Genomic DNA, 27,976 nt, shown 5'->3' with positions numbered 1-27,976 from the left:
CCCCCGTACAGACCGGGACCCCCGGTACAGACCGGGCACTGCAGCCCCCAACGGGGGGTCCCCACTGGCAGCCCCCTGCCCCCCCCCGCGGCAGGACCCGCTGCCGCCCCTCGGGCCGGTGTCCCTGTCCCCGGGGATGGGACATCGCCCCTGCCAGCCCCCGGCCCCGCTGCCCGTCCCTGGGTCCGTCTGTGGGTCTGTCCATCGGTCCATCTGTGGGTCCATCCGTGGGTCGGTCTGTGGGTCCGTCCGTGGGTCCGTCTGTGGGTCTGTCCATCGGTCCATCTGTGGGTCCATCCGTGGGTCGGTCTGTGGGTCCGTCCCTGTGCGGGGACACGCGGGGCGTCACTTCCAGAAGAGAACGTTCCAGAGCAGCAGCCAGCAGGGGTAGGCGCAGAGGGCGAGGAAGGGGAAGAGCAGGGAGCCGTAGAGGTGGTGCTGGAGCAGCCCCTCAGCCACGGCCGCCAGGAAGAGCTGCCAGCCCTCCGCCACCGCCGCCGGCGCCTCCACCAGCTCCCGCTGCAGGAAGATGCCCAGCAGCAGCGTGACGGCCGGCGTCGCCAGCACCAGCAGCACCGCCAGCAGCACCCTGCGGGAGAGCGGCACCGTCAGCCCCCGCGGGGACCAGGGAGGGGACCCCGGCATCCCCAGTGTCCCCCCACCCCGAGGACAGAAGCCCCCCCCCCCAGCATCCCCCCGCCCTGGGGAGAGCCCCCAGCATCCTCCCAGCATCCCCGCACCCCAGGAAGGGCCCCCCTGGCGTCACCCCAGCATCCCCCCCGCCCCACCATTCCCCTGGCATCCCCTCACCTTGGCAAGAGCCCCCACTGTCCCCTGGCCTTCCCCCGCCCTGGGGAGAGCCCCCCCGGCATCCCCCCACCCCAGTGAGAGATCCCAGCATCCCCCCACGCTGGGGGGAGCCCCCCCAGCATCCTCCAGCATCCCCCCACCCTGGGAAGAGCCCCCCAGCATCCCCCCACCCCAGCAAGAGCTCCCAGCATCCCCCCACCCTGGGGAGAGCCCCCCAGCATCCCCCCACCCCAGCGAGAGCTCCCAGCATCCCCCTGCCCTGGGGAGAGCCCCCCCGCATCCTCCAGCATCCCCCCACCCTGGGGAGAGCCCCCCCGGCATTCCAACACCCCAGGGAGAGCCCCCCGGGCATCCCTCCACCCCAGGCAATACCCCCAGCATCCCCCCACTGCAGGGAGAGCCCCCCCCCCCACACCAGAGAGGGGCTCCCGGCCCCCCCAGCCCCCCCTCACTTGGGGCCGTTGGGCTGGACGGCGGCGGCAGCCGGCACCATGGTGGCAGCCAGGAGGAAGCCGAGGGAGAAGTTGAGGAGGGCGAGGCAGCCCAGCTGCACGGCCAGGTACAGCAGCGCCAGCAGCTTCAGCGTCATCCAGCCCCGGTCGCTGCCGCCACCCGCCAGCACCCTGCGGGGACGGGGGGGAACATTCAGCCCCGCGGCCACGGCGCCCCACGGGCCCCACCAACCCCCCCCCCCCCCAGCACCTGTGGGTGTTGTGGGGCAGGGCCATGCCGGCTACGTAGATGGCGATGACGGTGAGCACCACGGCCTCCGACTCGGAGACAGGGAAGTGCTGGGTGGCCACGTGCTGCCCCAGCACCGGCAAGAAGTAGAGGGCGAGGCCGGCAGCATGGCAGATGAGCAGCGGCGGCACCAGCGCCAGCAGGCCGGGACGCGACTCCTGCGAAGAGCCGGGGGTGAGGCCGGCGCGACCGGGGGTCCCGTGGGGAGGGGCAGGGGCGGGGAAGGGCCCCCACCTCGCTGGCCGCGTGGTCGCCGTCCCAGAGCCGCTCGCCGCTGCCCGTCTCGCACTTGCTCAGCTTCATCCAGAGGTCCAGGGCGTGGGGCCGTCAGGGAAAGCAGCGAGCAGGTTTGGCAGCCCCCCCTCCCGCCCCCCCCGCCCAAAAGGATATCTTGAGGACGAGGACGAGGATGAGGAAGCCGAAGGCCGGCATGTAGACACCGATGGAGACGAAGCGGGACAGGGAGGGCAGCAGGTAGAAGAAGTAGGACTGGTGCAGCCGCTCCAGGAGGTTGTTGAGCTTCCGGAACATTCCCTCCAGCGTCCTGCGGGCAGCGGGCATGGTGAGGGGGGGGGCTGTGCCCCGGCGACCCCCTGGCTCCCCTCCCCCAGCCCCGCACTCACTTGCCCACGGTGGTCATGTCGTACTTGTACTGTCGGAAGCTGTTGATGCCGCGGAGGGTGATGGCCTCGATGCGGTAGCGCAGGAAGAGGCCGTGGTCACCGTGGGGCCGCCCCGACGCCTGGGCCAGCACCATCAGCAGCAGCGTCTGCAGGCTGTGGGCGTAGGCGGGCAGCGAGTCCCAGTCCGAGCGCTGCAGCTGCGGGACGGAGGAGACAGCGGATCATCGGGGCTGGAAAAGGCCCTTGAGAGGAGGGATCCAACCGCTGACCCAGCCCTGCCCAGCCCACCACTAACCCATGTCCCCAAGCACCACATCGAGGCGTCTTTGCAATCCCCCCCGGGACGGTGACTCCAGCACTGCCCTGGGCAGCCTGTTCCAGCGCTTGGCAGCCCTGTGGGTGAAGGAATGTTTCCTGAGCTCCCATCTAAACCTCCCCCGGCACAACTGGAGGCCGTTTCCTCCCGTCCTGTTCCAGTTCCCCCACCAGACTTGTGCTCCAGACCCTTCCCCGCTCCGTCGCCCTTCTCTGGCCCCGCTCCAGCACCTCGATGTCCTTCTGGCAGCGAGGGGCCCAAACCTGAACCCAGTTTTTGAGGTGCGGCCCCGCCGGTGCCCGTACAGGGGCACGGTCACTGCCCTGGGCCTGCTGGCCACCGTGGCCACCTGTGGCACCCCGGTGCGGCGGGCAGGGCGGCTCACCTTGCCCTGGATGGTGCAGAGCAGCCCGTTCTTCTGGCAGAAGGCGTGGAAGAGGTTGAGCAGGTCGAGGTTGGGCAGCTGCCCGTTCAGCCCCTCCACCGCCACGTCGAAGCTGGTGATCACGTCGCTGCTCAGCTCCAGCGCGATGGCCGCCTGGATGGCCCCCGCCCGGCCCAGCGTCCCCGAGGACCGCACCTCTGCGGGCACCGCGCCGCGTCAGCGCTGCCGGCGGCCCCTCGGCACAGCCGGGGAACGGGCGCGGCCCCCCCGAGCCCCCGGCTCACCGGTGATGTTGACGTCGTGGTAGGCCTCCAGCCAGGCCTCCATGCCCAGCAGGTCGTGCTCGTTCACCAGGAAGATGATGTCCTTCGCCCAGTAGATCTGGCCTGCAGGCAACGGGGCGGCTGCAGCAGACCGGTCCCTGCCCCGGCAAAGCCCGGCACAGCCCCGGCACAGCCCGGTCCCTGCCCCGGCAGCACCCGGCACAGCCCCGGTGGGACCCGCTCCCCGTGCTGACCCCAGAGAAGCCGGGGCCCCCCTGGGGCTGCGGGCAGGTGGGTACCAGTGCTCCCACCCCCCCTGCCCAGCCGCAGGGACGGGGACCCTCAGCACCCCGGGGACCCCCCAGCATCGCCCCGCGGCCCCAGAGCCAGCACCAGGAGGGGACCTCGAGCCCCCCGGGGACTCACCGCGGAAGTAGGAGGCGAGGGCCAGCATCAGCCCCACGGCCTGGTTGTTGTGGGGCCCCTCGCTGCACGGCACGCTCAGCACCAGCGACTCGGTGCTGGCGGCGCGCGGCGCCCGCAGGATGCCGTACACGTTCGTGCCCTTCACCATCTGCCGAGGGAAGGGGAGCGCTGGGGGGGGCGGCCTCGGCCGGGACCCCCGTCCCGGGACAGGGGGGTGAGGGTCTGGCGGGGAGGGGACGCGGTACGCACGTATCGCTCGCGGGTCTCGTCGGGGAAGGGCAGCGTGCGGGAGAAGGGCTGCCGGTGCACCTCCAGCCCCAGGTTCCACATGGTCTTCTCCAGCCAGGCCACCGGCATGCCCCTGGGGAGCGGGAGAGGCGGGATGGACCCCCCCAAACCCCCCTGGGGGGCACCTCTGCTCGCGCCAGCCCCCGCAGGAGCGGTGCCCTGGCATCCCCGTTCTCACCCCGCTTTCTTCTTGTGCCCGGCAAACTCCCGGGCGTAGGAGAGGGCCCTCTCGCCGAAGAGGAACTGCTCCTCCACCATGGTGGAGCCCATGGCGTTCTCCGACATGTAGGTGCGGGGGGCGAGCGGCTGGAAGGCCAGGGCCAGGAACCAGCCCAGCCCCGCCACGTAGCTCAGGGTGCTGCGGGGGCAAGACGGGGGCTCAGGGGGGGGTCCCCCTTCTCCCCAGCACCCCCAGGGACTCAGGGGGGTCATCGCACCCCCCTGACACCCCAGGGACCCAGGGGGGTCCCCCCCCTCCCCAGCACCCCCCGGCACTCACCAGAGCGGGGTGTTGAGGCGCAGGACGAGGCGGGACAGCGCCCGCCGGCAGTGGGGGTCCGACAGCAGCCCCATGGCGGGGCTGGGGGGCACGCCGAGCCCGGGCTGCTGGGGGGGAGGGGAAGGGAGGACGGGGTCCCCACCGGCACGGGGGGGGGGGGGTGGCCCCACCGACACCCCTCGCCTGGGGCTGCCCACGGATCCACCCGGGCCCCCCCCCAGGCGCCTACGGCCCACGGTGCTGCCCACGGGCCTGCCCCACACCCCACGGCCCCTTACCCGCCCCCCCAGGCCCCGGCCCTGCGCCACACGCACCCCACAGCCCAGCACCCGCCCCACACGGCCCAGCCCTGCCCCACAGGACCCCAGGGCCCCTTACCGGCCCCGGCCCAGACCCAGACCCCCCCGGGGCCCCTTACCAGCCCCCCAGGACCCCCCCAGGGCCCCTTACCGGCCCCGACCCTCCCAGGGCCCCTTACCGGCCCCCCAGGACCCCCCCCAGGGCCCCTTACCGGCCCCCCAGGACCCCTTACCGCCCCCCGGGACCCCCGTCCCCCCCCACCTCTCGGTCCCGCCGCCCGGACAGGCCGCTCAATCGCCGGCGGAACGGGACAGGCCGGAGGGTGGAGCCCAGAGACATCGATCGACACCGCCCACCCCACTCTGCGCATGCGCCGGCCGGCGGCGCCCCGGGGGGGGCGTGCAAGGGAGGGTGCGGGTGTGCGAGGTGGTGTGCATGCAAGAGGGGGCGTGGGTGTGCAAGGGGTATGTGTGCAAAGAGGGTGTGTACAAGGTGGGTGTGTGGTGTGCAAGAAGGGTGTGTACAAGGTGGGTGTGTGGTGTGCAAGGTGGATGTGGGTGTGCAATGTGGTGTGCATGCAAGAGGGGGCGTGGGTGTGCAAGGCGATGTGGGTATGCAAGAAGGGTGTGTGGCGTGCAAGGGGGATGTGGGTGTGCAATGTGGTGTGCATGCAAGAGGGGGCGTGGGTGTGCAAGGGGTGTGTGTGTAAGGGGGGTGCAGGTGTGCAAGGGGCCATGCTGTGGGGCTGAGGGCGTGTGTGGGGGTGCAAGGCAGGGTGTGGCAGTGCCGGGGCCATTCTGTCAGGCTGGGGGTGCATGTGCATGGAGGGTGCACGTGCAAGGGTCTGTGTGATGGGGGGGCAGTATGGGTGTGCAAGGCAGGGTGAGTGTGCAAGGGGCCCTGCAATGGGAGTGGGTGTGCAAAGGGGCTCTGCAGTGGGAGTAGGTTTGGGTGTGTGATGGGGGGGCGTACAAGAGGGCCACACGAGGATGCAAGGGAAGCGAAGCTGTGTACAAGGGAAGCGGAGCTGCGTGTGCAAGGAGTGTGCAAGGAGGGGGCTGTGCTGCGGCCCCCTAACACCTCCCGTGCCACACCACACCATGGGGCACCACAGCGCTGGGGGTCTGGCCCCGGCGGCACCACGGGGTGAGGGGGATGGGACCCACCGCGCTCCGAGGGAAGGTGGCGCGGCACGGGGCACACGGCATGGGGCACGGTGGGGCACGCGGCACGGCAGGGCACGCGGCACGGCACACTTCACGGGGCACACCTTTATTGACGGGGGTCTCGCGCCGGTGCCGCTCAGTCGCCCAGCAGCGCGGTGACCTCCCGCAGCCGGTCCCGCACCACGCGGTCCAGCACGGCGTGGAGAGCGCGGCACGCCTGCCCGGCCGCCTCCAACGCCGCCTCCAGCCGCTCCTGGTGCAGGCGGGCGCTGAGCTGCAGCAGGGCGATCTGTCCCGACGCCGGCAGCAGCGCCAGCACCAGCCGCGGCCCCCCCGCCGCCTCCTCGGGGGAGCTGAGGTCGGCCAGGGGGGTGTCCTCGGCCAGGCCGGCCGAGCAGGCGCAGACGTAGTCCCGCATGGGGATGCCGGCGTCCATCACCGCCAGCGTGGCCGCGTTCACGCAGGCGCAGTAGTTGCCGCCGTCGGCTTGCAGGATCTGGGGGAGCGGCGGGTTCGGTCAGACCACCCCCGGGAACCCCCCCCCCCCACCCCGAGGGTCCCGTCCCCCCGCGTCCCCGTCACCTGGACGTAGATGTCGATCTGGGAGCGGGGGTAGAGGCGGGTGAGGATGGCGGCCTCGAAGGTCTGCTTGAGGTGCAGGGCCAGCTCGCCCGCTTGCCGGTCGCCGTGGGGCCGCCGCCGGCGCTCGCCGGTGCTGAAGGTGGCCATGCTGTACTGGCAGTTCACCAGCGCCCGGTCGGGCAGCGCCTTGCTGCGGGAGCCGCGCATCTGCCGGGACGGGAGCCGACGGGGGGACCCGGGCTGGGGGGGGGCTCGGATCCCCGGCACACCGGGGGGGGTACAGACCCGGGCTGGGGGGGCTCGGATCCCCGGCACACCGGGGGGGGGTACAGACCCGGGCTGGGGGGGGCTCGGATCCCCGGTACACCGGGGGGGGGGTACAGACCCGGGCTGGGGGGGGCTCGGATCCCCGGCACACCGGGGGGGGGTACAGACCCGGGCTGGGGGGGCTCGGATCCCCGGTACACCGGGGGGGGGTACAGACCCGGGCTGGGGGGGCTCGGATCCCCGGCACACCGGGGGGGGGTACAGACCCGGGCTGGGGGGGCTCGGATCCCCGGTACACCGGGGGGGGGTACAGACCCGGGCTGGGGGGGCTCGGATCCCCGGTACACCGGGGGGGGGTACAGACCCGGGCTGGGGGGGCTCGGATCCCCGGCACACCGGGGGGGGGTACAGACCCGGGCTGGGGGGGCTCGGATCCCCGGTACACCGGGGGGGGGGGTACAGACCCGGGCTGGGGGGGCTCGGATCCCCGGCACACCGATGGCCGGGGGGGCCTGGACAGCTGCTGCCACCCCGGTGGGACCGGGACCGGGCGGGGAATGGAGGGGCTCGGGGGTGTGGGGGGGGGGGAACGGAGGGAGCCGGGGCAGGGCGAGAGCGGAGGGATCGAGGGGGAACGGAAGGGCCCGGGGGGAGAACGGGGGGGAAACAGAGGGACCCGGGGGGAGCGGAGGGGCCCGGGGGGAGCGGAGGGGCCAGGCCCAGTGTCCGGTGCCGCTCACCTCGTGGGGGCCGTAGACCACGGCCAGCGCCTTGGTGTTGCCCTGCTCAATGTAGGCCGAGCCGTCGGCCTGCGCGAAGACGCCCATGCGGGCACGGACCTTGCGGAGCTCGGCGGGCCGGCGCCCGTCCGCCCGGTACCCCTCGTCCGACAGCAGCTCGGGCGCCGCCATGTTTCCCGGCCTGCCCCGCGGCGGACTGCGGCTCCCGGCATGCACCGCGCGGGGGGGGGGGGGGAGGGAAAGAACTACAACTCCCGGCATGCCCCGCGCGGGCCGTCGGTCTGCCGGAGGCCACGCCCCCTGCTGGAGGCCACGCCCACGGAGACGACGCCCCCTCCCAGGCCACGCCCCCACGACGCCCCCTCCCAGGCCACGCCCCCGCGGGCCGGTGCTCGGCGCTGCCCGGGCGGGAGCGGCGGCGGCGGGAGCGGCGGGTACCGGGCTGTACCGTACCGTACCGCACCGCACCGGGCTGTGCCGAGCCGCACCGGGCTGTACGGTACCGTACCGGGCTGTACCGAGCCGTACCGAGCCGTACGGTACCGCATCGGGCTGTACCGAGCCGTACCGAGCCGTACGGTACCGTACCGAGTCGTCCCGAGCCGTCCGATCCCGTCCCGAGCCGCCCGGTCCCGGTCCCGGTCCCGTCCCGCCATGGCGGCGGCGGCGTCGGGCCCCGGCGGGTTCCAGTTCGCCATCGACCGCGGCGGCACCTTCACCGACGTCTTCGCCCGCTGCCCCGGCGGCCGCGTCCGCGTCCTCAAGCTGCTCTCCGAGGACCCGGGCTACCGAGACGCCCCCACCGAGGGCATCCGCCGCGTCCTGCAGGAGGTGCGGCCGCCGGGACACCCTGGGACCCCCCGGGACCCCCTCCGGACCCTGCCGGGACCCTTCCCCGGGACCCCCCCGGGACCCCTCCGGGACACCCCGGGACCCCCCCCCCTCCGGACCCTGCTGGAACCCTCCCGGGCCCCCCCGTGACCCTGCCGGGACCCTCCCTTGGGTGCCCCCTCCAGGACCCTCCCCAGACCCCCCCAACACCCCCCGGGACCCTCTGCCCCCCCCAGACTCTCCCAGGGACTTTCACCCGGGACCCTCCCCGGGACCCTCCCCAGGACCCTCCTCGGGACCCACCGGGACCCCCAGCACCCTCCCGCCCCCCCCAGGACCTCCCCAGAGCCCTTCCCCCAAGACCTCCCCCCGGGGTCTCCTCCTGCGACCCCCCAGCACCCTCCCCATGGCACCCCCAGGACCCTGAGACCCCCTCGGACCCCCCCCCCGGATCCCCTCTGGACCCCCCCAAGATCCCTGTGCCCCAGCCCCCCCCCCCCCCCCGGTGTCCCCTCCCAGGGCTGGGGGGGGCTGGGGCAGCCCGGTCCGGTCCGGACCCCCCGTCTGCCCTGGGGGGGGGGGGAGGATGGGCTGGGGGGCCGAGGGGGGGCCGTGGGGCTGGGGGGCTGAGCGTCCATGGCGGGGCCAAGGGGCCGCGGCGGGGCCGTGGTGGGGCTGAGGCCCGTGGTGCCGGCAGGAGCGCGGGGTGGCGGTGCCGCGGGATCGGCCCCTGGACGCCTCCGGCATCGAGTGGATCCGCATGGGCACCACGGTGGCCACCAACGCGCTGCTGGAGCGCCGGGGCGAGCGCCTGGCCCTGCTGGTCACCCGCGGCTTCCGCGACCTCCTCCACATCGGCAGCCAGGCCCGTCCACGCATCTTTGACCTGGTGAGGCCCGGCACCGCCGGCGTGGCGGCACCCCCGCGGCACCCGCGCCGGCACGGCCCCCCGACCCACACCGTCCGGGCTCGGGGTGGCGCGTCCCCGTGTCCCGCGCTCTCTGGGCGCGGGGCAGCCCACCCCCCGTGACCCACACCGCCTGGAACCGGGCCGGCGCGTCCCCGTGACCGGCACTATCCCGGCTCGGGGTGACGTGTCCCCGCATGACCCCACGCCGTCCGGGCTCGGGGCGACGTGTCCCCGTGCAACCCGCGCCGTCCCGGCTCAGTGGGGCCCGGCGCGTCCTCTGCCCGGCGCGAACGTCCTTGGCGGCGGCAGGAAGTCCCCGGATCCCGGTGCCACATCCCGTGAGCGCCGCTGGGCCCCCGCCACGGCCCCTTGCCAGCCCCGGCCCCGTGCCAGCGCCCGCGTGCCGCCCCGGCCGGCCGGGAGCCAGTGGCAGCTCCGGCAGTGCGGCGAGGCCAGCGCGTCCCTGTCCCCCCCCCGCGCAGGAGGTGGCGGTGCCCGAGGTGCTGTACGAGGAGGTGATCGAGGTGGACGAGCGGCTGATCCCGCACCAGCCCGGCTGCCGCCTCCCGGGCAAGGAGACCCTCCCGCTGCTCGAAGGTGGGGACCGCCGCCGTAGGGTGGTGGGGGCACACACACCCCCCCCACCCCCACCTCCCCGGTGACCCCCCGGCTGTCCCCAGGCTCCACGGGGGCGTCCCTGCTGGTGCAGCGGCCGCTGGAGCTGTCGGCGCTGCGGCGGGAGCTGGAGGGGGTGCTGGCCCGCGGCATCCGCAGCCTGGCCGTGCTGCTGCTCCACTCCTACGCGTGAGTCCCGGGGGGGCTGGGGGAACGGGGCCGGGGGGAGGGGGGGCACGGCCGCTGGACCCCCGCCCCGACGCCGGCCCCGCTGTCCCCGGCAGCTGGCCCGGCCACGAGGAGCAGGTCGGGGCGCTGGCGCGGGAGCTGGGCTTCCGGCACGTCTCCCTCTCCTCCGCGGTGGCGGCCATGGTGCGGGCGGTGCCGCGCGGCTACACGGCCTGCGCCGACGCCTACCTCACCCCCTGCATCCACCGCTACCTGGAGAGCTTCCGCGCCGGCTTCGCCCACCAGCTGCGGGTGAGTGGGGCTGCCGGGACCCCCCGCACCCATGGCCACCCGTCCCACTGGGACCCCCCGCACCCATGAGCGCCCATCCCGCCGGGACCCCCCCCTCCGTGGGCACCCATCTCACCGGGACCCCCCAGCAGCGCCCATCCCGCCAGGACCCACTCACCGGCACCCATCCCACCGGGACCCCCCCCGTGGGCACCCGTCCCACCCAGACCCCCCCAGCAGCGCCCGTCCCGCCGGGCCCCCCCCACCATGGGCACCCGTCCCACCGGGATCCCCGGTTGGGCGCCTGTCGCAGCGGCCCCCCACCCGCAGGAGGTGCCGGTGCTGTTCATGCGCTCGGACGGGGGGCTGACCCCCATGCAGCACTTCAGCGGGGCCCGCGCCATCCTCTCGGGCCCGGCCGGCGGTGTGGTGGGCTACGCCGTCACCACGTATCGCCGCGAGGACGGGCAGCCTGTCATCGGCTTCGACATGGGAGGTGAGCGGGGCCGGGGCGGGGGGGGCCGGGCCGGGGGTCCGGCCGGGGCTGAGCCGCCCTCCCCAGGCACCTCGACGGACGTCAGCCGCTACGCCGGCGAGTACGAGCACGTCTTCGAGGCCAGCACCGCCGGCGTCAGCATCCAGGCGCCGCAGCTCGACATCAACACCGTGGCGGCCGGCGGCGGCTCCCGGCTCTTCTTCAGGTGGGTGGGGGTGACTCGGCTGGGGGCTCCGGGGGGCTCTGGGTGCGGCTCGGCCGCGGCGTGGCGGGCACGGCTGGGACCCTCCTGCTCCCACCGGCATCTCCCCTCCAGGTCCGGGCTCTTCGTGGTCGGCCCCGAGTCGGCGGGCGCTCACCCCGGCCCAGCCTGCTACCGCAAGGGTGAGTGGCCGCAGTGCCGGCGGGTGCCGCGCCACGGCGCCGCGCTCACCGTCCCCGTCCCGGCGCAGGGGGTCCACTGACCGTCACCGACGCCAACCTCTGCCTGGGCCGCCTGCTCCCCGAGTACTTCCCCCGCATCTTCGGGCCGGGCGAGGACCAGCCGCTGTGCCGGGAGACGGCGGCGCGGGCGTTCCGGGACCTGGCCGCCCGCATCGACGCCTTCCAGGCCGGCACCGGCGCCGCCCGCCAGCCGCTCTCGGTGGAGGAGGTGGCCATGGGCTTCGTGCGGGTGGCCAACGAGGCCATGTGCCGGCCCATCCGCGCCCTGACGCAGGTTTGGGGTGGCCCCGGGACAGGGCGGGGTGGCCGCGGGCAGGCGCCGCCGCCGTCCCCCCCCCACACACACCGTGCGTCCCCCCCCCCGGCAGGCGCGGGGCCACGACGCCGCCCGCCACGCGCTGGCCTGCTTCGGGGGCGCGGGGGGGCAGCACGCCTGCGCCATCGCCCGCGCCCTGGGCATGAGCAGGGTCTTCATCCACAAGTAGGTGCATGGGGGGGCTCCGTGGGGACCCCCCGCTGCCGCCAGATGGGGGCTGGGGGGCTGGTCCCACCGGGGTGGGGTGGGGGCACCTGGGGGGTGCCCGGGGTCCCCCCCAGCGGTGTCGGGATGTTCCCAGCCCCTGGGTAGATGGCGTGGGCTTGGGGGGGGCTCCGGTCCTGTCCGTCCCCCCTGCGAGGCTGGGTTTGGGGGTGCCCCGGTCCTCAGGTGGGTGTGTTGGGTTTGGGGGTGTCCCAGCTCCCCGAGCTGATGGGTTTGGGGGTGCCCCGGTCCCCAGGGAGATGCCCTGGGTTTGGGGGTGCCCCTTGGCGCTGGGTTTGGGGGTGCCCTGGTCCCCAGGTGGATACACTGGGTTTAGGGGTGTCCCAGCCCCCCCAAGTGGATGTGTGGGGTTAGGGTTGCCCTGCCCCCCCCAGATGGTTTCATTGGGTTTGGGGGTACCCCAGCCCCCCAGGTGGACGCACTGGGTCTGGGGGTGCCCTGGGGTGCTGGGTTTGGGGGTGCCCCTGTTCCCAGGGGGGGTGTGCTGGGCCCGGGGGTGCCCGCGGGGTCGGGGGGTTGCGGCAGCGGGGCGGGCGGTCGTCGCGCAGGTACAGCGGGATCCTGTCGGCCTACGGGCTGGCGCTGGCGGACGTGGTACACGAGGCGCAGACCCCCTGCGCCCTCCGCTACGAGCCCGACGCCTTCCCCCGGCTGGACCAGCGCATCGCCGCACTGGAGCGGGAGTGCCGGGACGCGCTGCAGGCGCAGGGCTTCACCGGGTGAGCCGCCGGGGGGGGCCAGGGCCGGGGCGGGGGGGGGACGACACGCGCACACGGTGACGCCGACGCCGCTGACGGGGCCGCCCGCAGGGAGCAGATCCGCACGGAGGCTTTCCTGCACCTGCGCTACCAGGGCACCGACTGCGCCCTGATGTGCTCGGCCAAGGGCCACCCGCCCACCCCCCAATCCTGCCGCGCCGGAGACTTCCACGCCGCTTTCACCAGCCGGTCCGTCCCGGCATCGCGATCCCCATTCCAGCACCACAATCCCCGTCCCGGCACCACGATCCCCGTCCCAGCGCCACGATCCCCGTCCCGGCGCCACGATCCCCATCCCGGCACCACGATCCCCATCCCGGCACCGCAATCCCCGTCCCAGCACCACGATCCCCATCCTGGCACCACGGTCCCCATCCCGGCACCGCAATCCCCCATCCCGGCACCGCAATCCCCCATCCCAGCACCATGATCCCCATCCCAGCACCACGGTCCCCCCGTCCCGGCACCGCAATCCCCGTCCCGGCACCACGATCCCCATCCCGGCACCACGATCCCCATCCCGGCACCACGGTCCCCCCATCCCGGCACCGCAATCCCTGTCCCGGCACCACGATCCCTGTCCCGGCACCACGATCCCCATCCCAGCACCATGATCCCCGTCCCGGCACCACGATCCCTGTCCCGGCACCGCCGCACCGTGCCGGGGGTGGCCGGGTGTCTCCCGGTGCCCCCTCGCCGCAGCTGTCGCCCGCTCCCACGCCGCAGGTACCTGACGGAGTTCGGCTTCACCATCCCCGACCGCCCTGTGGTGGTGGACGACGTGCGGGTGCGCGGCACCGGCAGCAGCGGCATCAGCTGCGAGACCCCCCTGGCCCCCAGCGGGAAACCGGCCCGCGTGGAGACGGTGAGGGCGGGGGGTCCGGGGGTCCCGGAGAGGGGGGGGGTCCCGGGGGTCAGGGGGTGACCCGGCGTGGGGCTGGGTGCCGCAGGTGACGCGGTGCTACTTCGAGGAGGGGTACCTGGAGACGCCGGTGTTCCTGCTGGAGGAGCTGGCCTGCGACCACGCCGTGCCCGGCCCCGCCATCATCATCGACAAGAACAGGTGGGACCCCGGGGAGCTGGGGGGACCCCGGGGAGCTGGGGGGATTCTGGGGAGCGGGGGGGGACCCCACGTGCCAACGGGACCCCGGGGAGCTGGGGGGATTCTGGGGAGCTGGGGGGGACCCCACGTACCAACGGGACCCCGGGGAGCTGGGGGGGACTGTGGGGAGCTGGGGGGACTCTGGGGAGCTGGGGGGGACCCCACGATGCCAACGGGACCCTGGGGAGCTGGGGGGGACTGTGGGGAGCTGGGGGGGACCCCACGTGCCAACGGCACCCTGGGGAGCTGGGGGGATTCTGGGGAGCTGGGGGGGACCCCGGGGAGCTGGGGGGACTCTGGGGAGCTGGGGGGGACCCCAGGGAGCTGGGGGGATTCTGGGGAGCTGGGGGGGACCCCACGTACCAACGGGACCCCAGGGAGCTGGGGGGGACTGTGGGGAGCTGGGGGGGACCCCACGTGCCAACGGCACCCCGGGGAGCTGGGGGGACTCTGGGGAGCTGGGGGGGACCCCAGGGAGCTGGGGGGGACCCCACGATGCCAACGGGACCCCGGGGAGCTGGGGGGACCCCAGGGAGCTGGGGGGGACCCCACGATGCCAACAGGACCCTGGGGAGCTGGGGGGGACCCCAGGATGACAGTGGGACCCCAAGATGCTGCTGGGGACCCGGGGAAGCCCGTGGGACCCTGGTGATCAGCAGAACCCCAGGGAGTCCATGGAGCCCCGGGGAGCTGGGGGGGACCCCAGAAAGACAGGGGGGACCCCAGGGAGCCAGAAGGACCCCAGGGTGCCGGCGGGGCCCCGGGCAGCCCCACGCCCCTCCAGCTCCCGGTGCCGCCGCCTGCGTCCCGCAGCACCATCGTGGTGGAGCCGGGCTGCACCGCCAGCCTCACCCGCTTCGGCGACGTCTGCATCGCCGTTGGCTCGGGGCCCCCGCGCCCCGTCGGCCCCCACCTCGACGCCGTCCAGCTCTCCATCTTCTCCCACCGCTTCATGAGCATCGCAGGTGGGGGGGCACTGCCGGCCGTGCCGGGGCTGGTGGGGAGCCGGGAGGAGGGGGGCTGTGCGGGGTGGGGGGTGGGGGTTGGCGCGGGGCCGGGGCCCCCTCCTGAGGGTCCGCCGTGTCCCCCCCGCAGAGCAGATGGGCCGCATCCTGCAGCGGACGGCCATCTCCACCAACATCAAGGAGCGGCTGGACTTCTCCTGCGCGCTCTTCGGGCCGGACGGGGGGCTGGTGTCCAACGCCCCCCACATCCCCGTCCACCTGGGCGCCATGCAGGAGACCGTCCAGTTCCAGGTAGGAGGGTTCCCCCTTCCCTGGGACCCCCCCGGGACCCCCCCGGGGACCCGCTCAGCCCTTCCCGGCGTCGCTGCAGATCTGCAACCTCGGCGATGACCTGCGGGAGGGGGACGTCATCCTGAGCAACCACCCCTGCGCGGGGGGCAGCCACCTGCCCGACCTCACCGTCATCACCCCCGTGAGTTGGGCTGGGGGGCCAGGGACCTCCCCCGGGGCAGCTGGGGCTGCAGGACCCCCCCCCAGAACACTGGCTGAGTGCTGGGCTCTCCCCAGGTCTTCTGGCCGGGCATGCCCAAGCCCGTCTTCTTCGTGGCCAGCCGCGGGCACCACGCGGACATCGGGGGCATCACCCCCGGCTCCATGCCCCCCCACTCCAAGGCGCTGCGGGAGGAGGGCGCCGTCTTCGTCTCCTTCAAGCTGGTGAAGGACGGCGTCTTCCAGGAGGAGGGTGGGTCTGCGCCGCGACGGCGGGGACGGCGGGGATGTGTTAGGGACGGTGGGGATGCGGTGTGGACAGGGGTTGGCGGGGACGCAGTGGGGCTGATGGGGATGGTGGGGACGATGGGGACGGTGGGGATGCGGTGGAGATTGGCAGGGATGTGGTGGGGATGGCTGGGTTGCGGTGGGGATGGTGGGGACAGTGGGGACGTGGTGGGGATGTGTTGGACACGGTGGGGATGGCCATGACATGGTGGGGATGGCCATGATGCGGTGCGGATGTGTTGGATGCAGTGCGGATGCGTTGGACGCGGTGGGGATGTGTTGGATGTGGTGGGGATGGCCATGACACGGTGGGGATGCGTTGGACATGGTGGGGATGTGTTGGACACAGTGGGGATGGCCATGACGCGGTGGGGATGCATTGGACATGGTGGGGATGGCCATGATATGGTGGGGATGGCCATGATATGGTGGGGATGGCCATGATGCGGTGGGGATGGCCATGACGCGGTGGGGATGGCCATGACGCGGTGGGGATGCGTTGGACGCGGTGGGGATGCGTTGGACGCGGTGGGGATGCGTTGGACGTGGTGGGGATGTGTTGGACGCGGTGGGGATGTGTTTGACGCGGTGGGGATGTGTTTGACGCGGTGGGGACAGAGCCCTCCTCCCCGCCGCCGCTCACCGGTCCCCCGCAGCGGTGACGGCCGCCCTGATGGCGCCGAGCCGCGTCCCCGGCTGCAGCGGGAGCCGGAACCTGCAGGACAACCTGTCGGACCTGCGGGCCCAGGTGGCCGCCAACCAGAAGGGCATCCAGCTGGTCACCGAGCTCATCCGGCTCCACGGCCTCCCGGTCGTCCAGGCGTACATGGCCCACATCCAGGTGGGACCCGCCGCCCCCCGGCCCCCCCGGCCCCCCCGGCCCGCCGTGACGCCCGCCGTCCCCAGGCCAACGCCGAGGTGGCCGTGCGGGAGATGCTGAAGGGTTTCGCCGCGCGCTGGGGCACCGCGGTGGAGGCCGAGGACCGCATGGACGACGGCTCGCCCATCCGGCTGCGGGTGCAGGTGGATCCCCGGGAGGTGAGCGGGGCCCGGGGTGACGTTGGGGTGGGGGGAGCCCCCAGCCCAGGGGTCCCCCCAGGCCCAGCCCTCGTGCCCCTGTCCCCGCAGGGCAGCGCCGTCTTTGACTTCTCGGGCTCGGGGCCGGAGGTGTACGGGAACTGCAACGCCCCCCGCGCCATCACCCTCTCCGCCCTCATCTACTGCCTGCGCTGCATGGTGGGCCAGGACATCCCCCTCAACCAGGTGGGCGTGGAACCCCTGGGGGACCCCCCTGGGATGGGGGACCCCCTGGGATGGGGGACCCCCGGGCTGCGGGACCCTCAGGCTGTGGGACCCCCGGGCTGAGGGATTCCTGGGCTGAGGGACCCCCGGGCTGGGGGACCCCCCAGTTGAGGCACTGCCAGGCTGCAGGACCCCCCCAGGCTGCAGGACCCCCCAGCTGGGGGACCCCTGGGCTGCGGGACCCCCCTGTGCCCCCCTGAGCGGGGCAGAGGAGCCCCAGGCGGGCGCTGTCGGGGGGAGCTGCCAGCCCAGTGCCGGCCCCAATCCCCTGGGGTGGGGGGGGTCCCGGGACCCCGATCCCCTGGGGCAGAGGGGTCTGGGACCCTGATCCTTTGGGGTGGGGGGGGTCCTGGGACCCCAATCCCCTGGGGCAGGGGGGTCTGGCACCCTGCTCCCCTGGGGTGGGGGGCTCCTGGGCCCCTGCTCCCCCCCCAGGGCAGGAAGGCGGGGGGCTCGGGGGGCTGCAGGATCCGTGCGGGGGCCGACGGGCCGCCTGCCCCCCCAGGGCTGCCTGGCCCCCGTGCGGGTGCTCATCCCCAAGGGCTCCATCCTGGACCCCTCGCCCGAGGCCGCCGTGGTGGGGGGCAACGTGCTGACCTCCCAGCGCGTGGTGGACGTCATCTTCAGGGCCTTCGGCGTCTGCGCCGCCTCCCAGGTAGGGACCAGGGTGACGGGGGGTCCTGGGGTGCCGGGGGTCCTGGGGGGCGGGTCTGGGATCCTGGGGGTCTTGGGGGTCTGGGGTCCCAGGGTGCCAGGAGTCAGGGGTCCCAGGGGTCCTGGGGTGCCAGGGGTCCCGGGGGGGTCTGGGGTCCCAGGGGTCTGGGGTCTTGGTGGTTGGGGGTCCTGGGGTGCCAGGGGTCAGGGGTCCTGGGGGCCAAGGGTTGGGGGCCCTGGGGTGCTGGGGGTCGGAGGTCCCAGGGGTCAGGGGTCCTGAGGTGCCGGATGTCCTGGGGATCCCAGGTGCTGGGGGTCCTGGGGGATTGGGGGTCCCGGGGGTCAGGGGTGCTGGGGGTTCCAGGGGATCGGGGGGCCTGGGGTTCAGGGATCCCAGGGGATTGGGGTTCTGGGGGGTCAGGGGTCCCAGGGTGCTGGGGGTCCCAAGGGTCAGGGGTTCCAGGGGGTGGGGGCTGTTGGAGGTTGGGGTGCGGGGGGGTCCCAGGGGTTGGACTCCATGGCTGGGGGTTTTGGGGCCCCCCCAGCCGCCACCCCCTGCCCTCCCCTGTGCCCTCAGGGCTGCATGAACAACGTCACCTTCGGGAACGAGCGGGTGGGCTACTACGAAACGGTGGCGGGGGGCGCGGGGGCCGGCCCGCGCTGGCACGGCCGCAGCGGGGTCCACACCCACATGACCAACACCCGCATCACCGACCCCGAGATCCTGGAGCAGCGGTGGGTGCCGGGGCGGGGGGCGCGGGGGGCTGCTGGGGCCCCCCCGGGACTGACCCCGTCACCCCCCGCCCCAGGTACCCCGTGGTCCTGCAGCGCTTCGAGCTGCGGCGGGGCTCGGGGGGCGCGGGGCGCTGCCGGGGGGGTGACGGGGTGATCCGGGAGCTGCTCTTCCGCGAGGACGTGGTGCTGTCGGTGCTGAGCGAGCGCCGCGCCGTCCGCCCCTACGGCCTGCGAGGTGAGCGGGGACCCCCCAGAACCTCCCACAACCCCCCCCCCCCCCCCGTTGCCCCCCTGACCCCCCTCTCCCGGGCAGGGGGCGGCCCTGGCGCCCCGGGGCTCAACCTGCTGCTGCGCCGCGACGGCCGAACCATCAACCTGGGCGCCAAGACGTCGGTGCCGGTGGAGCCGGGGGTGAGCGCCGCATGGGACCCCCCCCCCTCACGCCCACCCTGACACCCCAGCACCCCGACGCCCCATCTTCTCCCCGCCGCAGGATGTCTTCCGCCTGCAGACCCCTGGCGGCGGCGGCTTCGGCTCCCCCGATGACGGGGGGGACCCCGAGGATACCGCGGAGCCGCCGGCGCCCCGGAGCTTCGCCGAGCGCGGGAGCGTCTTCGAGTACCGGCGGGCGCAGGAGACCGTCTGAGGGTCCCTGTCCCCCGTGGGGCAGCCCCCCGCCCCCCGCTAGGTACGCACAGTCCGTGGGGGGAGCCCCCCCCCCCCATTCCTAGATACGCACAGTCTATAGGGCAGCCCCCCAACTCCCAGTACGCACACTCCGTGGGGCAGCCCCCCAACCCCAGCTATGCACACCCCAGCTCCACACCTCGGGCTCCTGTAGCCCCCCCCGCCCCGTGTCCCTCGTCCCCCCCCAATTCAGAGGGGACCGGAGGGTCACCCCGCTGTGGGGCAGGGCTCTCCTCCCCACGGCACTGCTTTTGCCTCACCCACCCCAGATCTGCTTTTGGGGCTCGGCTCCTCCATCCGGGGGGCGCGGGGCGGGGGTCCCCCCCGCCCCGCGCCCCCCGGATGGAGGAGCCGAGCCCCGGTTTGGGGGGGGGGGGTGTCTTGTCCCCCCCCCTCTTCTTCAGCTCGGTGCCTCCCAATAAACGAGCCTTCGGCCCCTTCCCGCATGGCCGTGTGCGCGGCGGGGGCGTGCTGGGGGTCCCTGAAGGGTAGGGCCCCCCCCCCCCCCCCCCCGGGGGTCCCCACGCGGCAGAGCCCAGGGGTCCTCGGGGAATGGGCCCCGTGGGGTGGTCCCCATCACGCAGCTCCTGGGGTCCCCATGGTGTCATCGTCGTTTCCCCCCCCCCCATCTCTCCAGACCCCTCTTGGTTTGGGGGGGCTGGTGTGGGGCTGGGACCGGCTCCCCGGGGGGCTGCGGAGCCCGGGGCCACCCTGGGCACTGGGGGTCCTGGTGCGCTCCCCCCCCCCCCCCCCCGCTGCAGCACCCAATGTCCCTGGCAGCACCCAGTGTGCTGGGCAGCACCCAGCACCCCATGCAGCACCCAGTGCAGCACCCAGCACCCAGTGCAGCACCCAGCACCCCATGCAGCACCCAGTGCAGCACCCAGTGCCACACACAGCACCCAGTGCAGCACCCAGCACCCCATGCAGCACCCCGTGCCACACACAGCACCCTGTGCCACACACAGCACCCAGTGCAGCACCCAATGCCTCGTGCAGCACCCTGTGCCACACACAGCACCCAGTGCCACACGCAGCACCCAGTGCAGCACCCAGCACCCAGTGCAGCGCCCAGTGCCACACACAGCACCCAGTGCAGCACCCAGCACCCCATGCAGCACCCAGTGCCACACACAGCACCCCGTGCCACGCACAGCACCCAGTGCAGCACCCAGCACCCCATGCAGCACCCAGTGCCACACACAGCACCCCATGCCACACACAGCACCCAGTGCAGCACCCAGCACCCCATGCAGCACCCAGCACCCCATGCAGCACCCCGTGCCACACACAGCACCCAGTGCAGCACCCAATGTCCTGTGCAGCACCCTGTGCCACACACAGCACCCAGTGCCACACACAGCACCCAGTGCAGCACCCAATGTCCTGTGCAGCACCCCGTGCCACACACAGCACCCCGTGCAGCACCCAATACAGCACCCAATGTCCTGTGCAGCACCCCGTGCCACACACAGCACCCCATGCCACACACAGCACCCCATGCAGCACCCAGCACCCATGCAGCACCCAGCACCCCATGCATCACCCAGCACCCATGCAGCAACCCATGCTGCACACAGGACCCAGTGCAGCACCCCGTGCCACACACAGCACCCAGTGCAGCACCCAGCACCCCATGCCACACACAGCACCCAGTGCAGCACCCCGTGCCACACACAGCACCCCATGCAGCACCCAGTGCCCCAAATGGCTGGGGGGGCTGCGGGATGGGGTGGGGGTGCAGGATGGGGCTGGGGGCCCATCGCTGCGGTGGGGCTGTAGGACAGGATCGGGGTCCTGTCCCTGCCCAGACCCGGGAGGGCGCAGGGATGGGGGGGGGGGGGCAGTGCCGGGTGTCACCAGTCGGTGGGTGCTGGGTGTCCCTGCCCTGGCAATGGGGGGCAGCCCCCCACGCGCCGTGGGGCCGGCACAGCACCACCCGCTGCGCTCGACGCCTTTATTTCGCTCCGGTTGGTAAAAACCGCGGCTGGCGGCAGCTCTGCCGGAACGCTGCCGGACCGCGGGCTGCCAGCACCCTCCTCGCGCACCGGCGGGTCCCGACGCCCCGAGGTGTGCCGGTGCGGTTCCAGTGCCGGGGCGCTGCCCTGGTGCCGGCGGCTCGGCTCAGGGGGACGCGGGGGCCACGTCGAGCCGCAGGGCCAGGGGCAGGTGGTCGGAGCGGGCGGCCAGCTGGGTGACGAAGGAGACCCCCGCCACCTCCTGCGGGGGAGAGGGGCCGTCAGGGGGGCGCGGGCGACACGGGCACCCCCCTGCCCTGCCACGCCGGCGCTCACCGTCCGCAGCGGCAGGTCCCCGTGGTGCTGGCGGTACAGGATGTAATCCACGCGCCGGCCCTGCCAGGGACCGGGGGCCGCCGGGTCGGGCTGCCCGCTGGAGAGGATCGGGCCCGCCAGGTACTGCTGCCGCCCCGCCTGCTGCGAGAGGGTCCTGCGGAGCGGGGACGCGGTGGCACGGGGACACAGGGACGGGGACACAGGGACAGGGTGGCACGGGGAGGTGGTGGCACAGGGACGCGGTGACATGGGGACGCCATGGAATGGAACATGGTGGCATATGGATGCGGTGGCACGGGGACGCGGTGGCACAGGGACATGGTGGCATGGGGACACAGGGAGGTGGTGGCACGGGGAGGTGGTGGCATGGGGACATGGTGGCACAGGGACGCGGTGACCTGGGGACGCCATGGAATGGAACATGGTGGCATATGGATGCGGTGGCACGGGGACACGGTGGCACAGGGACGCGGTGATGTGGGGACGCAGTGGCACGAGGCTGTGGTGGCATGAGGACATTGTGGCATAGGGGTGTGGTGGCACGGGGACACGGTGACATGGGGACATGGCAGCACGGGGGCACAGGGACGCAGTGACACAGGGCTGTGGTGGCACAAGGATGCGGTGGCACGGGGATGGAGGGACCCCCCTGCCGTCGGCGTCCCCCCTCCCCGGGACAGGCCGGTTTGGCTGGAGCATCCCTCCCCCCTGGCCTGTCCCCCTGTCCCCCCCGTGTCCCCGACCCCGTCACCTCTTCAGCTTCTCCGGGGTGGACACGGGCTCCTCGTAGATCTTCAGGTAGTTGAGCAGGGTGCCTGCGGGCGGGGACGGGGATGGCCGTGAGTGGGACCCCCGCCGTGTGTCCCCCCCCACGTCCCCCCCCCCACGTCCCCCCTGCTGCGTCCCCCCCGCCACGTCCCCCCCGCCGCGTCCCCCCCGCCGCGTCCCCCCCACCACGTCCCCCCTGCCGCATCCCCCCCACCACGTCCCCCCCGCCACGTCCCCCCCACCACGTCCCCCCGCCGTGTCCCCCCACCACGTCCCCCCCGCCACGTCCCCCCTGCCATGTCCCCCCCACCACGTCCCCCCCACCACGTCCCCCCGCCGCATCCCCCCCCCACATCCCCCCCCACGTCCCCCCCCCACGTCCCCCCCACCACGTGCCCCCTGCCGCGTCCCCCCCACCACGTCCCCCCCACCGCATCCCCCCCGCCGCGTCCCCCTCCCTCGGGGCTGGCGCTGCCCTGTCGGGGACCGGGGTGCTCGGGGGGGGGATCGGGGGGGCGGCAGGTCCCACCTATGGCCCATGGCGCGTCCTGGCCGGGCCCCCGGCGGCACGGGTCGCTGTACACCTCGAAGAGCTGGTGCCTCTGGTTGAGCTGGTCACCTGCGGGGAGGGGGACACGTCTCCGCCGTCACCCCCCGGCCCCCCTGCCCGCCCGCGCCCCCCGCCCCCCCGCATCCCCCCGACCTGTGGAGCAGTTGTCGAAGTTGAGGTCCCCGCAGAAGACGTCGAAGGCCACCACGTCCCCGCGCTGCTCCTGCGCCTCGCGGAAAAGCTGCAGCCAGCGCAGCCCCAGCGTCAGCTGCGCGTCCCGGATGGCGGCGTCGGCTGCGGGCGGCGGGGGGACGCGGCGTCACCGCCCGCCCCGGCGCCACAGGGACCCCCCGGGTGGGAGTGCGGCCCCCCCCCCCCCCTCACCTGCGGGCGCCTGCAGGTGGGTGCAGCCGATGTAGCCCACGACCCTCTGCCCCCGCGCCGAGCCCAGCAGCACCTGGGGATACGCGGCACCCTCAGCCGGCAAATCCGGCAGGAGCAGGCAGCGCCCTGCCCGCTGCCCGCTGCCCGCTGCCCGCACGGGTCGGGGGTCCCGCTCACCTGGGCCATGAGCAGCCCCTTGGCGGCCAGGGCGTCCTCGCGGGCGCCGTTGGGGAAGGCGTGGTACTGCGCCGCCAGCACCGGGTAGCGGCTGGCCAGGAGGAGCCCGCTGCCGAGCACCTTCAGCCGGCCGCCCCGCAGCCCGCGGGCACCCACCTCGGAGAGCACGTGCGGGTAGGTGCCGCCCAGCCACCGGCGCAGGCAGGCCGCGGCGCCCGCGTCGAAGACCTCCTGCAGGCAGACGAAGTCGGCGTCCGCCGGGAAATGCTCGGACAGCACCGCCGGCACGGGATCGGCCGTCTCTCCCGGCACCTCCGCCGGCGCGCTGCCGGGGGGCCGCTCCGGGGCGCGGAGGGTCCCGCCGTAGTTGGCGTCGTCGTGCCACAGCTCAACCAGGCTGGCATCGGCGCCAGGGGGGTCTGGCGGCGCCGGGGCGAGGTGGCGGGCGATGTAGGCGGCGCGTTGCGGCGTCTGGCCCAGGTTGCTGAACTTGGCCAGGCCGCTGGGCAGCAGGCAGACGTTGGCGCTGAGGAAGGTGAAGGTCCGGCGCTGCCGCAGGTCCCACGGCTCTGCCGGTGCCGTGCCCGCCGTGTACTGGTAGGCAAAGGGCCTCCGCATAGCCTGCACCGGCAGCCACAGCAGCAGCCCCGGCACGGCCAGGGGCAGCGACAGCAGCAGCACCACGGCGTACGCCAGCCCGGCCAGCGCCTGCTTGGCGTAACCGCGGCACCTCCCGCACCGTCTGCGCCGCTGCTGCCCCTGCTCCGCCGTGGTCTGGCGCAGGTCGAGGAGGTGGTTGACGGCCCAGAAGCTGGGGGTGAGCAGCCCCGAGGCCAGCCCGTCCAGGGCCGCCAGCGCCCGGCTGGGGAAGGGGGACTCCCGCAGCAGCATGGCGGGGGGGTGCCGGGGAGCCGGGGTGCCGGGCAGGGGGCGGAGGGGGAGCGCGGCGTCCCCCTGCTCCTGCTCAGGAGCTCCGGCGTTGCCGGCACGACCTGCGAGAGAGAGACCCTGGGTCAGGGGCGGTGGGGATGGCACGGCCAGGAGCAGGACCCCCCCCCCCCCCATCCCGGCTGCCACGGCCGAGCTGCCACCGTGGGAACTTCCCGCGGCCGGGACCGTCCCACGCGTCCCTGGGCTCTGCCGGCGGCGCAGCGAAAGCACCTGCAGGGTGCGGGGGGGTGGCACCGTTGAAGGGGCTGCTGGCCCCCTCCATGTCCCCAGGGGGTACCCGGGACACCCAAAGCCACCTCAGGCAGCTTCAGCTGGGGGGGGGACACCCTGGAGCCGGGTGGCATCTCCCCCGGCGCTGCCGGCCCCTTCGGTCCTGCCCGGTGGCCCCGGCACCAGCCGCCCCCACCCCCTGCGCTGGCTCCTGTCCCCCCCCGTGCCCTGTGGCCGCCCGTCCCCGGGACCACCCCGCGGCCGCCCACTCACCCGCCCGCCGGGCTCAGGGGACCAGGGGCCGCCGTCCCCCGCGCCGCCGCCCCCGGGAGCCCTGCCGGCTGCCGGCACGGCACGCGACTGAGCCACGGCGAGGTGAGTCCCGGCAAGGCCAGGACCGGCCGGCCTGGCCTGACGGGTTCCCCGGCGCCTCTGTACCCCGCGGCCGCGCCACCGGCCCGGAACCAGCTCCTCGGCCCAACGCCCCACGCCACGCCGCCCACCTCCTCCTGCCCCTTCACCCGGGGCCCGGTGACTCCTGCCTGACTCCTGCCTGACTCCTGCCTGACTCTGCAGCCCCACGCCGCCAGGCAGCCCGGCCGTCCTGCCCTCCCGCGCCCGCTCCCAGCGTGGGATGGTGCTGGGCACTGGGGACACCGGGGATGCTGGGGTCACTGGGATTACTGGGGGCACTGGAGATACTGGGGTCAATGGGGTCACTGAGGACACAGGGGTCACTGGGTGTACTGGGGTCTCTGGGGATGCAGGGGTCACTGGGGTCACTGGGGTCACTGGGGTCACTGGGGTCACTGGGGATGCAGGGATCACTGGGGTCACTGGGGGTACCGGGGTCACTGGGGTCACTGGGGTCACTGGGGATGCTGGTGCGGTGGAGCCTCGGGGTGCCCCTGGCTGGGGGCTCTGGGCTCCCCCCGGCCGTGGGGCTGCCCCACACTCCCCCACCGGCCCAGAGCTCTCAGCTGTGGCTGCTCCGGCTCCGTCCCATCCTGAGGCGCCAGCTGCGGCACCGGGAGCCGTTTGTGGCCACGCGGGCGGGCGGCATCCCCGGTCTGGCAGCGGGACCTCGGCTCCATGCCCCCTCCTGCCACGGGGGTCCCCCGGGCAGGATCCCTGGGGGTCCCCCCGCTCCGGGGCACGGCTGTGGGGCAGGGTGCCCACTGCGTCGGCCCCGGCTCAGCGCCCGGCTCTGCTCCGTGGGGAGAGCCTGGCACATCCCTCTGCCCCACGGCGCCGTGGGCGGCCCGGCGGCACGCGCGGCAGCGGGTGACTCAGCCCAGGTCCCGGCACTTCCCGGCCGCCCGGGCATCCCTGACTCCCACGGGAAGGTAATTTGCCGTCACGGGAACGTGAGTGTGTTGGGCCTGGCTGGGAGCAGCACCGCGGCCACGCCGGGGTCACCACACGCCCCGGCCCTCACCCAGAGGGGTTCGGTGCAGGCAGCTGCCGCACGCATCGACCCCCGGCGCTGGCGGGGCCGGCGGGTTCTGCCCTGGTACCAGGGGCAGCCGGCAGCGGGCAGCAGCATCGTGCCCGCGGTGCTGGCAGCCGGCAGCAGCATTGCCCCACAGCGCTGGCAGCAGCAACGGGCATTGTCCCGCGGCGCTGGCACCTTTGCCCCGGCACACGGGGCCCTTGGGGGCCGTGTTTGCCCAGTGGCCGGCTCCGGAGGGTGCGATGGCCGAGCCCTCCCTGCCGCTGGGTGCTGCCTTCGGTGGCCGGGGGGCGAGCGGAACTGTGCTCTGGTGCTGCCGGTGCCGCTCCCTTCCCCGAGGGACGGGCAGTCCCCAGGCTGCCGGTGCTGGCTCCCTGCCCGTGCCGGGTCCCTGACCGTGCCGCTCCCCGGGGCCGCGCCACGTCCTGCGTCCCTGGGCACCCCCCGCTCACCTCCGCGCCCCGCGGCACTGGGGGCCATCGCCAGTGGCACCAACGCCTCAGCCACTCTGGAGGGGCCAGCACTGCCGCCACCGCCGTCGGCTCACCGCCACCTTCCGCTCGGGGCCACCACAGGCTCAGCACACCGCTGGCTCGGCACACCGCTGCCGGCACCAGGAGCTCAACAGGTCACAAACATCCACTCGCCGCCGGGCCAGACCAGGGTCTAATTAGCGCCGGCCCTGGCCGTGCCTGGCTGCCACCCGCCCCGGGCCGGCCGGCCACATTCCTGCCACGGGTGCGTGGCAAACACCACCTGCCTCTGCTGGCCCCGGTAGCCCCCAGCTCCCACCTCCGTGCCAGGCCGCTGGCCGTGCCGCCAGCCGCGTGCTGGGGTGCCGCGGGCCGGGCAGGGTGCGGGCAGGGGTCGGGCAGCGTGGCGGGCAGGGGAGCTGGCGGCCGCCGAGCTGCTGGCGCTGCACCTTGCCCGGCCGGTGAACACCCACGACTGGTTCTCCCAGGGCTGTAACCCCTTGTCTGCCGCATCCTGCCGGCACAGCTCGCGGGCATGCCCGGCGCTTGCCAAACCGGGAGGAAGCTGCGGTCGACAAGGATGAGGAGGGGAAGGTCAAGTGAGGAGGGGTCACAGCCGCCTCTGCCGGCGCCTCGCTGCCCTGCCTGAACCCGCCATGGTGCTGCCCGACCCCTGCCGCGGCACTGGATGGGGGGCAGACTCTGGCGGTGATGGGGGTGCCTGGGGGCCCCCAAGCCCCACAGCCCCCCCCCCTCCCCAGCAGCACCCACCCCTCTGCTCGGGGAGCCTTCGCCCACGCCGCCCTCCCAGCCATCGCCGTTGCCTTCCGGCTGTGCCGGTGCTGGGGGGGGCGGGCAGCAGGGTGCTCCCCCCGCTCTCCTTCCCCCGGCCCCAGTCCCGGTGCACCCGGTGTCTCCCGCCCTGGGGAAGGCAAACTTCCCAGCCCCAGCTCTGCGCCGGTGGCAATGCCGGCTGCACGGGGTCATACGTGGTGGGCAGAAGCGGCTGCGGCACCTCCGGCACGACGGCTGCGCCCCGGCTGGCCTGAACCGGTGGGACTGACCCCCCCCCTTGCACAGACCCCTGGCACGGGGCTCCACACTGTCCCCCCCCACACCTACCTGGGTGCTGGGGCGTGCCCCCACCTGAGGAACACCGGTTCTGCTGGCACAGCACGGCACAGCCCAGCACGGCAGGTGGTTTCCCTCTGTGGTGGTTGGCCCTGAGCTTCCCCTTTCTGCTGCCACTTCCCCTTGCCGCTGGCAGCAAGTGGCCCCCAGGCCGCAGGCAAGGAGGGGTGTCTCCCCTGCACCCCCACACTCCGGCCCGGGCCCCTCTGCCTCTGCGGGCTCCCCAGTCCCCGAATCCCCCAGTACAGCCCCTCCACTGGCACTCCGGCACCCTGGCACACCCCGGCACGAGGGTCCCAGCCGGCCATGGTGAGACCCCCGCTAAGGGCCTGGCCCGGCCATGCCGTGGGGTGTGGGGGGGCGCTGGTGGCACATCCTGGGCAGGGGCAGAAGGGGCCGAGGCCAGATCCCCTCCGCGGCTTCCCCCACCGCGGCACCACGGGCATCCAGGATGCCGATTCTCAGCCCTCACTTCCGCATCTGACCAACTTCCCGTGACTGCAGCTGAAAGCAAAAGATCCTCGACTGCGATATGAACTCCTTCACCCCGGCACCGCTGCCTGCACCCCGGCACTGCCACCTGCACCCCGGCACTGCCACCTGCACCCCGGTATGGCTGCCTGCACCCTGGCACTGCTGCCTGCACCCTGGCACTGCCACCTGCACCCCGGCACTGCTGCCTGCACCCTGGCACTGCTGCCTGCACCCCAGTATGGCTGCCTGCACCCCGGCACTGCTGCCTGCACCCCGGCACTGCTGCCCGTCACGGGGGTGTCCCTGAGCAGGAGCAGCAGCGGTGACGGTGGCACTCATGGTGCCTGCGGTGCCCACCGGAGTTACCACGGCAGATGAGGGTGAGGGTGCCAGAGCAGGTTTATTGCACAGTGTTGGGCTCCGGCGGGC

At 74.0% G+C, this 27,976-nt stretch overlaps 4 protein-coding genes across 5 annotated transcripts; 1 reads left to right on the top strand and 3 right to left on the bottom strand.

Annotated features, from left to right (window-relative positions):
* Nucleotides 1-80: 80 nt before the first annotated feature.
* Nucleotides 81-4,983, bottom strand: GPAA1 (glycosylphosphatidylinositol anchor attachment 1). The gene is made up of 13 exons (XM_054818456.1): nucleotides 4,913-4,983; nucleotides 4,352-4,458; nucleotides 4,031-4,210; nucleotides 3,814-3,925; nucleotides 3,565-3,712; nucleotides 3,160-3,261; nucleotides 2,876-3,072; nucleotides 2,175-2,371; nucleotides 1,942-2,095; nucleotides 1,786-1,869; nucleotides 1,513-1,709; nucleotides 1,263-1,433; nucleotides 81-589 (listed from the first exon to the last, which is right to left on the bottom strand). The coding sequence occupies exons 2-13, from the start codon at nucleotides 4,423-4,425 to the stop codon at nucleotides 346-348; spliced, it is 1,860 nt and encodes a 619-aa protein (XP_054674431.1). The 5' UTR covers nucleotides 4,426-4,458; nucleotides 4,913-4,983; the 3' UTR covers nucleotides 81-345.
* A 906-nt stretch (nucleotides 4,984-5,889) lies between these two features.
* Nucleotides 5,890-7,699, bottom strand: EXOSC4 (exosome component 4). Its single transcript, XM_054816345.1, has 3 exons — nucleotides 7,407-7,699; nucleotides 6,400-6,606; nucleotides 5,890-6,313 (listed from the first exon to the last, which is right to left on the bottom strand). The coding sequence occupies exons 1-3, from the start codon at nucleotides 7,665-7,667 to the stop codon at nucleotides 5,954-5,956; spliced, it is 828 nt and encodes a 275-aa protein (XP_054672320.1). The 5' UTR covers nucleotides 7,668-7,699; the 3' UTR covers nucleotides 5,890-5,953.
* OPLAH (5-oxoprolinase, ATP-hydrolysing) lies at nucleotides 7,666-18,957 on the top strand. Its single transcript, XM_054818552.1, has 27 exons — nucleotides 7,666-7,674; nucleotides 7,716-8,237; nucleotides 8,935-9,126; nucleotides 9,630-9,744; nucleotides 9,828-9,951; nucleotides 10,047-10,242; nucleotides 10,552-10,717; nucleotides 10,784-10,922; nucleotides 11,034-11,101; nucleotides 11,170-11,435; nucleotides 11,530-11,642; nucleotides 12,251-12,421; nucleotides 12,512-12,649; nucleotides 13,187-13,325; nucleotides 13,411-13,523; nucleotides 14,376-14,527; nucleotides 14,658-14,818; nucleotides 14,898-14,999; nucleotides 15,095-15,269; nucleotides 15,961-16,145; nucleotides 16,211-16,342; nucleotides 16,433-16,567; nucleotides 17,112-17,261; nucleotides 17,838-17,995; nucleotides 18,070-18,230; nucleotides 18,309-18,406; nucleotides 18,489-18,957. Exons 1-27 carry the CDS (start codon nucleotides 7,666-7,668, stop codon nucleotides 18,639-18,641), a joined length of 4,233 nt encoding a protein of 1,410 aa, XP_054674527.1. The 3' UTR covers nucleotides 18,642-18,957.
* Nucleotides 18,958-20,553: 1,596 nt separating this feature from the next.
* On the bottom strand, nucleotides 20,554-27,960 carry LOC129202799 (sphingomyelin phosphodiesterase 5-like). Of its 2 annotated transcripts, none has more exons than XM_054816344.1 (8): nucleotides 27,065-27,960; nucleotides 22,856-23,847; nucleotides 22,679-22,751; nucleotides 22,448-22,588; nucleotides 22,274-22,363; nucleotides 21,728-21,791; nucleotides 20,977-21,130; nucleotides 20,554-20,902 (listed from the first exon to the last, which is right to left on the bottom strand). In XM_054816344.1, exons 2-8 carry the CDS (start codon nucleotides 23,744-23,746, stop codon nucleotides 20,807-20,809), a joined length of 1,509 nt encoding a protein of 502 aa, XP_054672319.1. In that variant the 5' UTR covers nucleotides 23,747-23,847; nucleotides 27,065-27,960; the 3' UTR covers nucleotides 20,554-20,806. The 2 variants fall into 2 exon arrangements, with proteins under 2 accessions (XP_054672319.1, XP_054672318.1); XM_054816343.1 differs by lacking the exon at nucleotides 27,065-27,960 and adding an exon at nucleotides 25,922-26,521.
* Nucleotides 27,961-27,976: the final 16 nt, after the last annotated feature.

Source organism: Grus americana, chromosome 2 (assembly GCF_028858705.1).
Source record: "Grus americana isolate bGruAme1 chromosome 2, bGruAme1.mat, whole genome shotgun sequence".
Taxonomy (NCBI): domain Eukaryota; kingdom Metazoa; phylum Chordata; class Aves; order Gruiformes; family Gruidae; genus Grus; species Grus americana.
This window is presented reverse-complemented; position numbering and strand designations above follow the sequence as displayed.

Coding starts and splice junctions, on each gene's coding strand:
- OPLAH (XM_054818552.1), top strand. Junction 10,243..10,551: donor GCTTCGCCCACCAGCTGCGG/GTGAGTGGGGCT, acceptor CCCCACCCGCAG/GAGGTGCCGGTGCTGTTCAT. Junction 18,407..18,488: donor CGGTGCCGGTGGAGCCGGGG/GTGAGCGCCGCA, acceptor TCCCCGCCGCAG/GATGTCTTCCGCCTGCAGAC.
- GPAA1 (XM_054818456.1), bottom strand. CDS start 4,425: ATGGGGCTGCTGTCGGACCCCCACTGCCGGCGGGCGCTGTCCCGCCTC. Junction 3,713..3,813: donor ACGAGACCCGCGAGCGATAC/GTGCGTACCGCG, acceptor TTCCCTCGGCAG/ATGGTGAAGGGCACGAACGT. Junction 1,434..1,512: donor CTGCCCCACAACACCCACAG/GTGCTGGGGGGG, acceptor CCGTCCCCGCAG/GGTGCTGGCGGGTGGCGGCA.
- LOC129202799 (XM_054816343.1), bottom strand. CDS start 25,949: ATGGCCCCCAGTGCCGCGGGGCGCGGAG. Junction 22,589..22,678: donor CCACCTGCAGGCGCCCGCAG/GTGAGGGGGGGG, acceptor CGCCGCCCGCAG/CCGACGCCGCCATCCGGGAC. Junction 20,903..20,976: donor GGGACCTGCCGCTGCGGACG/GTGAGCGCCGGC, acceptor TCTCCCCCGCAG/GAGGTGGCGGGGGTCTCCTT.
- EXOSC4 (XM_054816345.1), bottom strand. CDS start 7,667: ATGCCGGGAGTTGTAGTTCTTTCCCTCCCCCCCCCCCCCCGCGCGGTG. Junction 6,607..7,406: donor TGGTCTACGGCCCCCACGAG/GTGAGCGGCACC, acceptor CCGTCCCGGCAG/ATGCGCGGCTCCCGCAGCAA. Junction 6,314..6,399: donor AGATCGACATCTACGTCCAG/GTGACGGGGACG, acceptor CCGCTCCCCCAG/ATCCTGCAAGCCGACGGCGG.